Source organism: Cynocephalus volans, chromosome 5, assembly GCF_027409185.1.
Source record: "Cynocephalus volans isolate mCynVol1 chromosome 5, mCynVol1.pri, whole genome shotgun sequence".
NCBI lineage: Eukaryota > Metazoa > Chordata > Mammalia > Dermoptera > Cynocephalidae > Cynocephalus > Cynocephalus volans.
In genome coordinates, this window is record NC_084464.1 from 55,386,628 (window position 1) to 55,400,432 (window position 13,805).

Here is a 13,805-nt window from a genome sequence, read left to right on the forward strand (position 1 = left end):
GTTCTGTACTATGTATGCTTGTGCATTTCATGCTTGAGATTTATTGACTTGAAAAAGACCGGAAGCTATAAGTTAGTTTTTTTCCTTCTAAAGCATATTGAACAGTCGTAGGTTGAACATTTTACAAAGCATGTAGATGTCTTCCTTCACATTTTAATAATCAAATAGCAGGTTTAAGATAACTAAGCTAAAATTGAATATAAAAATGTGTATTCCATTTCTTATTTATATGTCTAATGACTAACTTTAGGTAGTTATTTGGCTAAATTAATTTTTTCCTGTTCTTAAATTTATTTTTATATAACTTATTTCCATATTTGCTTGGAATCTTAGCACAGAATTTCAGCCAGAAGACTTTTATAAAGCTTGAGCTAAGTGAAATAAAATTGTTGGCATTAAATGTAAGCTAACAACTTTGAAGTTTTAAAATCTCTGATTTGGGAATAATGACTCAACTGTATGAGGTGAGGTAATTTCCAGATACAGGGTACTAATAGTACCAAATATACCTTGATGACTAATCATACAGTTTCTGAGCATAGGTATGCTATTAAACCACATTGGAAATTGAATCGAATAGCCATGGAGTGCAGTTAGTGTATGGCTAATTGAGTTATCTCAACCAATGAAAATGTTAATATGTATGACTAATTTTAAAAAAGCACTGTATATATTAATTTGAAATTCTGTGTTCTTAAGATTTTTGGAATGTGTATTTGAGTCCATATGTGATTGGAGTGTCTAATGTGGGTATTCCTAGAACATGAAAGTAAATTGCAGAGTAATGAAGGCTTAACTTTTATAAAATACTGAAGAAATGAGTGGTTTTAAAGGAGCTTTATTTAAACTAATTTTAGATTCATTCACATTTATAAGGCACCTACATATAATGTCATCCCTGAATATCCACCCTGCCAATAGGTTTGACTTTGACTTTTAATAAAATAAGCTTATTTGACTTTGACTGTTAATAAACTAAGCTGGAGATGGATAGATATTAAATACTACTTTTCCAGTAGAAGTACTGTACTTTGAATTTTTAGGAACACTTCAATTTTGGTGTTTACATATTCCAACCATAAAGCATTGGGACTGAAGGTCTGTTTGTTTTTAAATTAACTGTTATGCATTGAAGTGGATGTTTCAGAGTTGTTATCATAGGAAGCTATATATTTGTTCTGGTGATTATATTGTTCCTAAACATTTACAAAACATCCTAGGTACAGTTTTCATATCAGTATTTTGTATTTGGCAATATTTTCCCCCAGTACCATTTCTGCTTATTTACTCCCCACCCCCCACATTTAGTATCTCAGAAAAAAAAGTATTTACATTATCACACTGTCTTCCTTGTTATAGGGTGCTCTTGGTTACATTATTTTGAATTACAGAGTATCATTTTGGGTAGACATTATCCTGAAACTACCCAGTTTGGGTTGCTTATAGAAGCCATTTGATGGGATTTGTTTGAGAGAGTGGAACAGAGAGACAGACAGGGAAAGATGGTGGGGTAGAGGGAGGAAGGGAGAAGCAGACAGATATAAAGAAGTTAACACAGGTTTCATAATTATTATTAAGGCTTTGACCTCACAATTGTAAGTGGTGTATGTTGAAAACAAACATTGCAGATCACTTTAAAGTGTGAAGTGATTATACTGTGGGGACATAGAATATGTACCTAGAGAAGATGCTATTCTAAAGGGATTCTGTGTTACACAACGGCTCCCTTCTTGTCTGCCTCTCCTTGGACCAACCCTCTAAGCTGGGGCTTTCTCTGCCCTGCTGCATTAGTTTACATGCTCCAAAATTTTGTTGAAATCTTTCTTCTGCTTATTAATCCTCTCCTGGTCTTTTGTGAGTTTATACATTTTAAAATTCTTTTTCCATAATTTTAGAATGGTATGAGAAGGCAGCCAGCCCTCTTGTGTTCAATATACATATGTATAAGAAAACTGTCATTTCTTTTAATTATATGGTATCTTTTCACTTCTTAAAATTAAAAATTTTTTTTTTTGTCAAATCTGATATTGATATTCTCTTCCTTTATAAATTTTATGCCAAATTTAGGATTATAATTTTATAAAAATAATCTGGTAATTTTATAGTTTGAGGGGGTTATGTTTTGATCATGACTGTGATATATTAGTTGGATGGAATATTACTCAGTAATTAAAAATGTACTAGACACATATAATACAGAAGTGCATTTTTTAGGCATAGATGATGAAGATGGATTGCTGCCAGTGCCAGAACCAATGCAGATGAATGATAGCAGAAGTCTGTTTCAGAAAGTAGACATTAGTTTTTCCCTTACTGTGAAATTCAAGCCTGCTTTGAGATTGAATCATGGGTGAAGTTATTATAAGTAGATTATAGATTATTTGGGACTAACCTGTAAAACCCTTGAAGTGCAAGGTAAATCCTTCTTAAGCCTAATTTTGTGTAATGGTGGTTGAGGTATAAAGAGTTGCTTTGAGGCACATAGATGAATCAGTGGTACATTTTTAGTACTGTTATTTAATAGCCTACTTTTCTCATGTATGTTGATGTGGTTCTTCCCCCCCACTCCCCGCCAGATAAACAGGGGTCACATGACTACAGAAGCCAAGAGAGCTGCAAAGATGGAAAAGAAGATGAAAATTTTGCTTGGGGGTTATCAGTCTCGTGCTATGGGGCTCATGAAACAGTTGAATGACTTATGGGACCAAATTGAGCAGGCTCACTTGGAGTTACGTACTTTTGAAGAACTCAAGAAACATGAAGATTCTGCTATTCCTCGGAGGCTAGAGGTAACATATGTATTGCCTCAAAGCATTGCTTAGAAAGAGAGGTGCAAAGAATTATCAGAGCTTTCCTTTTTACCTTCTTCTGTGCAGGCTGTCTCTAAAGTCTATACTGTCAGGCTTTTTTCAATGAGAACCTAAAGTTTTTGACATTCTTATCTAGAATTGCCTATGTGTAGATGGATAGATCAGGCAAGTGGTGGATTACAAAGGCTTTCTCTTTACTCATTTTCTCTTTTGTATCTAGATACACTATGAAATGGAATAAGTAATGCTTGTGATTTGTCCCCTTGAAACTTAATTGGATTCCATTCATGTAGCTCTATGAGGGGAACCTAAACCAGTGTCTTTTTGTTTTGATAATTTAGGATGCTGGGAACATAGCTAGTCATTTCAAAGCATCAAATTCCTTTGTCCAGGTTTGGTTTAGATTTATCTCCCAAGTGTGCATAATAGCCCTGCCCAATTAAAGGCATTTGGAGCTTATTTAAGTGCATTTGTGGATACTGATAGGACAATAATGGCTTATTTATTGCAAGATGGTAATTATATGACCAAATCAAAGAATGGCTGCAGTACTAGTTTTATAGCAAAAGTATTTGTTCTATTTGTTTCTCTTGGGGAATATCTACCTTTTAAGAGTTATGAATTAACTCAGCTGTTTCTAAGATGATACAGTACCATAAGATATTTTTTATTTTCAGTGTACTTACATATGAAATAATTATTTAATATTTTTGTCTTTTCAAGTGTCTAAAAGAAGATGTTCAGCGACAACAAGAAAGAGAAAAGGAACTTCAACATAGATATGCTGATTTGGTCCTGGAGAAAGAGTCTTTAAATTCAAAGTTCTGAAGCATAGTTTATATTCTGTCACAGGATGAATTAATTGCTGGTTTTCATATTCTGGAAGGCTGAAACTGATGTTTATTTTCATTGACAAATTTACCCACCATCTGTGGTTTTTCAGTTGTTTATCCTAAATGCTATGAATCTTACATATTCCGTGTACAAAGACTTTAACTCCACAGGACGGATATTTTAGGGTTTAAATTAATAAGATCATTCTTTTAGCAGTGTCATATTTGCAAAATTTTTTAGTTTTGGCCTTTAATTTAAAAAGCCTGATTTTAAAGTGCTGCCTATGAGTAAACTTGAATAAAACCAAAATATAAAAAATTGAAAATGTAGCCTTTTGTTTGAAGTAACTAGATACTTAGAGAGCCCGCAAACCAGCAACTATGTACCCTGTGTCATATTTAGTGAGTAACTCTTGGGTAATCGAAATGGCAATCCAGTATCTTAAGTCCTTAAGAGGCAATCCTTTGTGGCTTTGTTAGTTTCAGCAGTCATTTCTCTATACACTGACAAGATAGATTAACTTTGTAATACAAGTTTTTTCTTAATATCACTTTAGGGAGGGTCTCATCTCTGTCAGCTATTTACACAGTATATGGATTAGGGTTTAAGAAATTTAATTTTTCTTGACCTCTTTTTTTTATAAGTATTTTTTTGACAAAGGCATTTTAAAGGTTAATTTTAACAAAGCTATCAAACTTTATTTCAAGCTCTGCATTTAGCTGAACAAGTCAATCACACATGTATAGAATTTGGGCAATGGATAGATGTGGGAAGATCTAATTTTATAACAATTTATATATAATATAAATATATAAATTGATTAATATAAAATGATTTAATACAATATAAGTTGGCTACCAGCTCAACATAGGCCAACAATGTGTTGTGCTCACCAAAAAAAGTTTGCCCAATTTTAGAATACTAGGGACTAAAGGGAGGGAAGGAAGGATTCATTCATTCATACATATGTTTATTCATCAGATATTGAATATATACCCTGTGCCATAGTCTTGGAGATAGAACAGTGCATAAAATAGGCTTGTTTCCTGTTTTGTGGAGCTTACAGTTTGTTGAGAATGACAATTAAAAGCCAGATGTTTATTGAGTGACTCTTATGTGTCAGGCACTTATTTAAATAGTGTTAGAAATGAGCACTTATTGAGACAGAGTTCTTGCTCTCATGGAGGTGACATTAGTGCGGTGGGGGGAAGTACTAAACACATACAGGGAAAAGTATCAGATCATGAGTTTAATATTCTACTGAGGAAATTAAAATAGGGTGATGTGAGATAGTGACTGGCTACTTTAGATTGGATGATCAAAGAGATCTCTTGAAGAGGTAACATTTAAGATAACATGTGATTGACATTTTAGAAGGAGCCATCCTTGTGGGGTTCAAGGAAAGAGTATCCAGGCAGAGTGAATAGCTTGCACAAAGCCTCTTTGGTTTATTTAAGGAAAAAAAAAGGAGGACAGTGTGGCTGGAGTGTCAAGAATGGCATTTACGTAAGACCTGGTTGATTAGGGCCTCTTATATAAGGCCATGGGAAGGAATTTGGGTCTTATTTTAGATATGATGGGAAGCTATGAGAAGATTCTAAAGGAATGATGTGATCAGCTTTGGTTTTAGAAACATCACTGTGGCCATATTGTATAATGTCTCACCAGGCTGGAGATAGGGAAGCCAGTTACTTTATGAGCATAATGCAGTAATTTGGCAAACAATAGTAGTGACTCAGCCTAGAGTCAAGACAGTGGTGATAGAGACAGGTGGAGAGATTTGAAAGGTAGTAGCTTCTGTATTCTTATCAGACACATTGATATTTTCCTGGTATTTAGCAACTTAATTCTTTAATACTTTTCTCAGTAATTTCTCCTGGGTTTTCTAGGAAATACTTCGATATCTTCTGTGAATATGATAATGTTTCTTCTAATAGTGTTATTTCATTTTTATTGCATGTTTTGTCTGAAGTGTTTAGAACATTGTTAAATAATGAAGATAATGGTAGACATTCTAGTTTTGTTTATGATTTTAATGGGAATGTCCATAGTGTTTTACTTTTGAGTTAGAGACTCTTCATCTACAAAGTTAGTGTCTATTTTTAAAGAGTTTGAGTTAGAAATGTCTCTGGAGTTTTATCAAATATACTTTTTGGGCATCTGCTAAGATGCTCATACACTCCTGGAATCAGGTAGATTGATTAAAAATTTTTTTCTTTAAAAGATTTATAGTTCATTTGCATTTTGTGTAGACTCAAATTATATGTGTTTAAAATAGTTGATTTAATAATATTAATAAAGACTCACTTTTCTCAAAATTTGAAGTAATGCACATACTTATAGCCTAAAAAAGTCATCAAGAATTGCAGAATTTCAAAACTGGCAGTCTCAGTGCATTGTGAACTGCCTATGCTCTTGCCATGTAGCAGTGCTGCTTTAACAGGTAAACAAACATGCCCTCATCCTTTATTAGTATCCTGTAAAGCCTAGGGTTCTTTACCAGCACCACTGTGAGCGATTTTGGTGACTGTTTTAACATTCATATTGATCATGTTCTCTCACAGGCATTCTTTAAAGTGATGGTGTTAAAAACTGGTATTGAAAAGCATGTCCAAGTCTCAGTAACTTTGGGACAGAAATTAAATGTGATAAAGAGCTGAAAGAAACCTCCATCATGAGTGAGTCCTCTTCAAAATATTAGAAATAATGCTGGGATAATAAGAAACAGTATCAAAAACTATAGTGATTGCAGACTTAGGTGGTCCAACCATGCATCCGCCCTAGGAATGCATTTCTCTTAAAATGTGACCACCCTCTTGGTATTTTAGAATTAGATTTACTAATCTTTTATTGAGGAAATTTACATCTTCACATGAGTGAGATTGTTTTTTTGGGCTATTATACAAATTTTGACATTGGGATTTTGCTAGCTCTATAAAGTAAATAGGATAACTTTTCTGTGCATTAGCATTTATAGCATGGGCATGATTTGTTTCATGAAAGATTGAACGGTGATGCTTGTAAAACTTTTGAGTTCTGAGCCTTTTGTTGGAAATAATTTCTTCATAACTGTCAGTTTCTTTTGTAACTATTAGTATGTTACCTGTTAATAGATTTAAGTAACTTTAAATTTAAATTTAAAACTTTGTTTTAAAATGTTTCTCTGTTAATGTTAATTATTTACTAAATTTAAGTAATTTGTATGTTTCCAGAAGTTTTCTTACTTTGTTGAAATTTAAACATTTTTAGCAGAGAATTTTAATAGAAATCTCTTTTCTATTAAATTTGCCACTTCCAAAATTTACTTAGTTCTACCATTTTTTACTTGATTAGACTTGTTAAGAATCTCTTTTTTCCCTTCAAAAACCTAGTGTTTCGATTTGTTTATCAGTTGTGATTTTGTTTTAAAATATATTAACTTCTCATTTTATGTTTATTTCTTTTGTTTTCTGTAGATTTTTTTCCTCCAATTTTTTGAGTCTGATGCTTATTTTTTGTTTGTATACAGATGAATATGTTGTAAGCTTTTGAGTTATCTCTGAGTTCACTTATGTTCACATTCCAGCCATTTTGATTTGTCTTGTTTTCTGAGTAGTTTATCATTGTGTTTTAAATTTGGGGTGTAATAATTAAGAATATGTAAAAATTTCTGTATGGTTGGCTTTTAAAAGAAATTTTTTTTTGTTTCTTGTAGGATTTTTACCTTGTGGAAAGAAAACATGGTTTATGTAGTTTCTGGGTTTTAGAATTTATTGAGGTTTTGGGGCCTACCATCTTTAAAAAGTTGTTCTGTGGATGTTTTAAATGAAGGTTTATTCAGTTTGTATGGGACGGAAGTGAATGTGTATCTATTCAACCAATTACATTATTCACATTTAGTTTTCTTATTTTTATAAATTTATAAATTTGTGGTTGTAAATATCATAGAATAATAGTGTTGTCTTAACTCCCATTATAGTTTTTTCTGTAATTTTCTTTTGTTTATCTAGAGCTTTTGTTTGTATGTTTTGATACTGTTATTTAGTATATAAATACTTGTGTCATGTCAGGTACAATTAGGGAAGACTTACTGGTCTGCAGCTTTTTTGTTGTTGTTTATGCTTTTTGCTTTGAATTTTACTTTCCTTGATATTAGAATATTTCTCTTCTTTTTTTGTATATTTGCTTGATAAATTGTCAATCCTTTTATTTTTTACTTTCATATATAATTTTCAGTTTAGTGCTGTCTCTTAAACAGCATATCTTGTTGGATTTTATATTTCAACCCATTTGGAGAGTGTTTGCATTTTAAGAGGATCTAATCCATTTATTTTTATGCTAATTACTGACTTTGGTCTTCTGTGGTTATGTTTTACGCTTTCTCACTGATTTATCTGTTTCCTACATGGATTGTAGTTTCCTGGCTTTAATTTTCTTAGTGATTTAGAAAATACACATCCTCTTAAGATATTTCAAGAATACAGGAATAGCAGGTGTAGGGGGTAGCCATTACCTGTAGAGTGAGGGATAATACCCCAGGAAGGAACAAACTTGGAAGAGCCTCTTCCCACCTCCTCCAAGGCTGAGTTCACATCTCATTGAAGAGGGTGTAGATGGACGAGTTTGCTGAGGTGTCACAGTCTAGGATGGCAGGCAGAGTGCCAGGGAAACTTACTAGAAGTCACTTGCTGGGGTGTTGGTGACACTTGGAGGAAAGGTGCCTGCTGGAGTGCCAGCAGAACTGGAGAGTGTGTGCCCCTGGGTCTCCCATGCCTCCCTGGCAGGGAAGCCTCCAGCTGGTAAGGGAGCCACGTGCTGACAGTTACACAGTAGAAGCAAGAAGGATAAGCACCAGGACCAGAAGCGAAATCCCTTCCACTTGCACTTTCCCTCAGTGCCTGACATTGTGTCCACTGGCAAAGTGGAAATGATTTTAGGTTTCAATGCTATTTCACAAAGCGGGCAAAAGGGTGAACTTGGAGCTGGCACAATACCATAGTTTTTCAAAATCACACTTACGCCTGTAGTTTTCTGGACTTCTGAGTAAAAATGAAGCAGTTGTCTAAACCAATATTAATTTTTTTAACAGCTCCTTTATACCATGGTCAGGGACTGTTTATATATGTTTCTGGGAAATATCCAGGATGTGTGTCCTATTTCATTATTCAAAGCTGTTTGTTTCATCTGGTGGTTATCCCTGATGGCCAGTCTTTGTGTTTGAATCCAATTTTTTCATTTCTGCCTGGCCTCTTGGTCTTGGATTATTTGTTGGAAGTGTTTCCTTGGTTCCTTATCCTTCCTGCAGTCCTACATTATTTCTTTGGGTTCTCTTTATTCCACATTTGCAGCCAGAGATAAGGCCAAGGAGGGGAGTTCAGGCAATATCCCTTTTTGAAAAGCATATTTTTTAATCAGCAGTACATGCATGTGTTTTACAAAGTCAAATTCTGGAAAGATGGTGACAGCTGGAATGTCTTTTGGATTTTAAAAATTTTCTTACTCTTTACCTAAAAACATAGCAACCAAAACCCCCTTGATAACATTTACAACATAACTACATACAAGATATCCCCATGAACTCCAAAAAATGTGGGGATAAACCACCAACAGGCACAAGACCTGTGTGCTGTTGGTGTCTGCAGGAGAAAGCAGAGGGAAGCAATGGGGCATCTGACAGAACTAAAGACAGGAGATCCCTAAAATGTATCCAGCAGGTACGTATTCATGGAATGTGTGGTGGGCCAATTTGAGAACTATGGCTAAAACTGGGTAGGGTTTTGCCCACTCCAGTAGTGGGTGAGTGAAAAGGAGTAGAAGTCTGAAGACAGGTTAGCAACCTCAGTGATTAATGGGTTAAGATTTTTTAAAAGATAGGTTTAAATATTTCAAAAGTCTTTGTTATAGCTGAAGGCAAGAATTTTTTCGTTGAAAAAAATACAACAACTTAGTAATAGAAGGTATTACAGTTACCAGCTATAACACATTTGTTAACTTACCATGTAGTATGCTATTTAATGTGGTAGTCACCAGCCCCATGTGGCTGTTGACATGTGAAACATGGCTTGTTCAAACTGAGATGTGCCTGTTAAGTGTAAAATACTGGATTTTGACAACTTAGTAAAAAAAAATAGCTCAGTAATTTTTTTATATAGCTTACATGTTGAGAGTATTTTGGATATATTGGGTTAAGTAAAATATACAATATTATTAAAATTAAGTTCACCTGTTTCTTTTTACTTTTATGACTAATAGAAAATTTAAAATTAAATTTGTGGCTTGCATTCTATTTCTGCTGCACAGCACTGGTTACTGATTTCTAATGCCATTGTGATTTGAGAATATATCCTGGATAATTGCAGTCCTTTTAAATTTATTGTAACTTGTTTTATGGCCCAGCATATGGTCTGTCTTGGTAAATATTCCTTGTTCACTTGAAAATAATGCGTATTCTATAGGCTGTAATGTTCTGTAAATACCAATTAGGACAAATTGATCTGAGTTCAAGTCTTCCATATTCTTAATTGCTTTTTCTCTCACTTGTCCTATAAGTTGCTGAGGGGTATGTTGAAATCACCAACTGTAATTATGGATTTGCATATGTCTCAGTACTTTCAGATTTTGCTTCATCTGTTTAGTGCTTTGTTGTTGTCTGCATACACATTTAGGACTACTATTTGTTGATGGATTGTCCCTTTTGTCATTGTGAAATGTCCTTTATATCTAGCAACATTTTTTGTCCTGAAGCCTACTTGAGATTAATATTGCTACTCCAATTATTTTAGTGTTTGCATGATGCATCTCTTTCATCCTTTTACTTTTAACCTCTCTGTCTTTATAGTTGAAGTGGGCTTTTGTAGGTATCATGTAGTTGGGTTGTGGTAGGCATGTATCTTAGACTACTTAATATTACACAGGTCACTGAGGCTCTTTTCTTTTAAAAAAATTATTATTCCTTTCCCCTCTGTTCTTCATTTTGTATAAATTCTATTACAGTTTTTCAAGTTCGTTGAACTTTTCTTCTGCAATATCTAATTTGTTGTTAATCCTTTCCAGTGAAAATTTCATTTCAGATACTGTATTTTTCTTCTTTAGTAGTTCCATTTTGTTCTTTTTTACATAATTTCTCTCCTTGTTGTATTCACATTTTCCTTTACATCCTTGAGTACATGTAGCATGTTTATAATAGATGTTTTAATGTCCTTATCTGCTGCTTCCATTGTCTGTCATTTCTGGGTCTATTTATGTTGACTATCTTTTCTTCTGGTTTTTGGTCATTTGCCAGTTCTCTGCAGGCCTAGTACCTATAGAGGATGATATACATTGTGAATGTTACATTGCTGCCCTCTGTTTTCTTTCTTTAAATTATATTTTGCTTTATTTATAGTTAATTTACTTGCAGCTCTGCTTAATCCTTTTGAGGCTTATTTTCAAGCAAACTGTGTCTCATGAGCACATTTGTTTGTTACATATTGCTTTGGTTGCTTTCACACTACAACAGCAGAATTAAGTAGGCCACTTAAGAGACTATGTGGTCTACAGAGCCTAAAGTACTTACTCTCTGATCCTTTACAGAAAACTTGCCTATCCCTGTTCTAGTAAGTATTTATTATTGTTATTTTTAAATGAATTTATATAAATTCATTTTAAATTTATGCTTAAGTATAATTTCAATTTAAAAATTTATCAAGCATTTGAATCCCTGTACTGGCCAGCTGCAAAAAATAAGATAAAAATACAAAATTTAAAATTTATATTTAAATATTTTGAAACTTTCTCAGTTTTAATTTCTAATACAACAAAATATCAATAATAATGGCCCACATAAACAAAAGGTTTTTGGAGTCCTCAATTTTTAAAAGTGTAAAGGGATCCTGAGACCAAGAAATTTAAGTACTGAGTTAGATTAAACCTGCTGGATGAAAGCAACATCTTTTGCCCAGAGAATCTTATCTGTTGTCTCTGATCAGAAGTGTTATGGCATACCCTGTTCTCCTGGTCCATTCCAGCCCTACCTATTGTGCCTGGGAAGGGGTGGGGGTGGCTGTGTTGTCTGCATACAATGAGTACTGTCTTTTTCTTATTCCTTTATTCTCGGATTCTGAGGCTTTTCAGCTTGAATAAGCAGAATTGACCAGTTAGATTTTGTTGTTTTGTTTTTGTTTTTTCTTTTGTTTTGATGCTGGAGAGGTGTTCAAAGTGTAGTCATAAGGAAACCCTAAGCAATTAGTGCAGTAGAATCCTATTTGCAGATGAGGTGACTAAAATCTCATGAGGGGAAGGGATTTGCTCAAAATGGTGAAATTGGTGTTCAAGTGAAGTCTAGAGTCCAGGCCCTGTTTTTGGCTATATCTAGCTTCCATAGGATGTGAAATCTCAAATGAGACCAATCTCAGAACACTTACTAGTCTAAATAAAAACCTTCATATACTGCACTTAAGCCTGAGGGCACCAAGTCAAGGGTTAAGATCCCCTTACCGGTCATCTTAAAAAAAAAAAAGCCCGAGGGACTCATCACTCTGTAAATTGTCATAAACTGAAGGTTTAAAGTTAATTTAAAGGTTTGAGGTTCTTTCAGTATCTTAGGTGTATATTTTGTACTGATACCTTTGAAACTGAATTCATGGAAGAGCAATTAGCAGTTGTCATCCTTTCCCAGCAAGCGTCACTTTATGTCCCCCCTTCCCTCTCCCTGCTGAGAACATTTGGCTGAATATCTGGAGATTGTCCTGGCATAATGAAATGAAGTGGTTAAAAAACAGAAGTTGGACCAGATCTTAAAAGTGATGCATATGGCTTGCCTCTAGGAGGTTTATCATGGGTTAATTAGAAGATTTATCATAGATTAGGTGGGTAATTTACTGTCAGCTCTCAGATAGCCCTTGCAAGGGAAACTTAATATCTGACTGAAAGTAGAACTGTTCAAAATATGAGGTGGCTATACTTACATCAGATAATAGACTTCAAGTCAGAAACTGTCACAAGAGACAAAGGAGGTCATTATTTAATGATAAAGGGGTCATTTCATCAAGAGGGTGTAACAATTGTAAATATATATGCAGCCAACACCAGAGCACCTAAATATATGAAGCAAATATTAATGGACATGAAGGGAGAAATAGACAGCAATACCATAATAGTAGGGGACTTTATTTCCCCACTTTGAACAATAAATAGTTTGAACCAGACAGAAAAATAATAGGGAAATACTGGACTTGAACTGTACTTTTTAGATCAAATGGACCAAAGAGACAGATACAGAACTTTTCATACAACAGCAGCTCTAATGCACATAGAAAATTCTCCAGGATAGACCACACATTAGGCCACAAAACAAGTCTTAATAAATTTAAGAATATTGAAGTTATATCAGGTATCATTTCTGACCACGTGGTATGAATCTAGAAATCAATAACAGGAATTTTGAAAAATTGCCAAATACGTGGAAATTAGACAACATGCTCCTGAACAATCAATGAGTGAAAGAAGAAATCAGAAGGGAAATTAAAAAATATCTTGCGACAAATAACAATGGAAACAGCATAGCAAAACAAGATGCAACAAAAGCAGTTGTAAGAAGTTTATAGCAGTAAATAAATGCCTACATTAAAAAAAGATCCCAAATAAATAAGCTAACATTGCACCTCAAGGAGCTAGAAAAAGAACAAACTAAACCAAAGCTAGTAGAAGGAAGGAAATAAAGATCAGAACAGAAATAAATTGTGAATAGAAAAAGTCAATAAAACTAAGAGTTGTATAAAAAAGATTGACAAACCCTGGGCTAGACTAAGAAAAAATAGAGAAGACTCAAAATCAGAAACAAAAGTGGAGACATTACAACAGATGCCTCAGAAATAATCAGGATCATAAAGGACTATTATGAACAATTATATGCCAATAAGTTTGATAACCTAGAGGAAGTGGATAAATTCCTACAAAAATGCAACCTACCAAGATTCAATCAGGAAGAAAAAGAATACCTGAACAAACCAATAACATAAAGAGTTGAAATTTGAAGTCGAAATTTAAAACCTTCCAACAGAGAAAGGCACAGGATCAGGTGGTTTAAAGGCTGAATTCTACCAACCATTCAAAGAAGAATTAATAACAATACGTCATAAACTCTTCCAAAAAATAGAGCTAGAAAGAATACATCCAAACACATTTTACAAGGACAGCATCACC

The 13,805-nt window shown here is 33.9% G+C and overlaps 1 protein-coding gene across 1 annotated transcript in view; it reads left to right on the forward strand.

Annotated features, from left to right (window-relative positions):
- The window catches only part of CDC5L (cell division cycle 5 like), a 46,026-nt gene extending 39,282 nt beyond the window's left edge, over positions 1 to 6,744 (forward strand). The window contains exons 15-16 of the mRNA XM_063097495.1: positions 2,577 to 2,789; positions 3,534 to 6,744. Of these exons, the coding sequence (XP_062953565.1) occupies positions 2,577 to 2,789; positions 3,534 to 3,638 (318 nt within the window). The 3' untranslated portion in view covers positions 3,639 to 6,744. The remainder of the gene's footprint in view (positions 1 to 2,576; positions 2,790 to 3,533) is intronic.
- Positions 6,745 to 13,805: the final 7,061 nt, after the last annotated feature.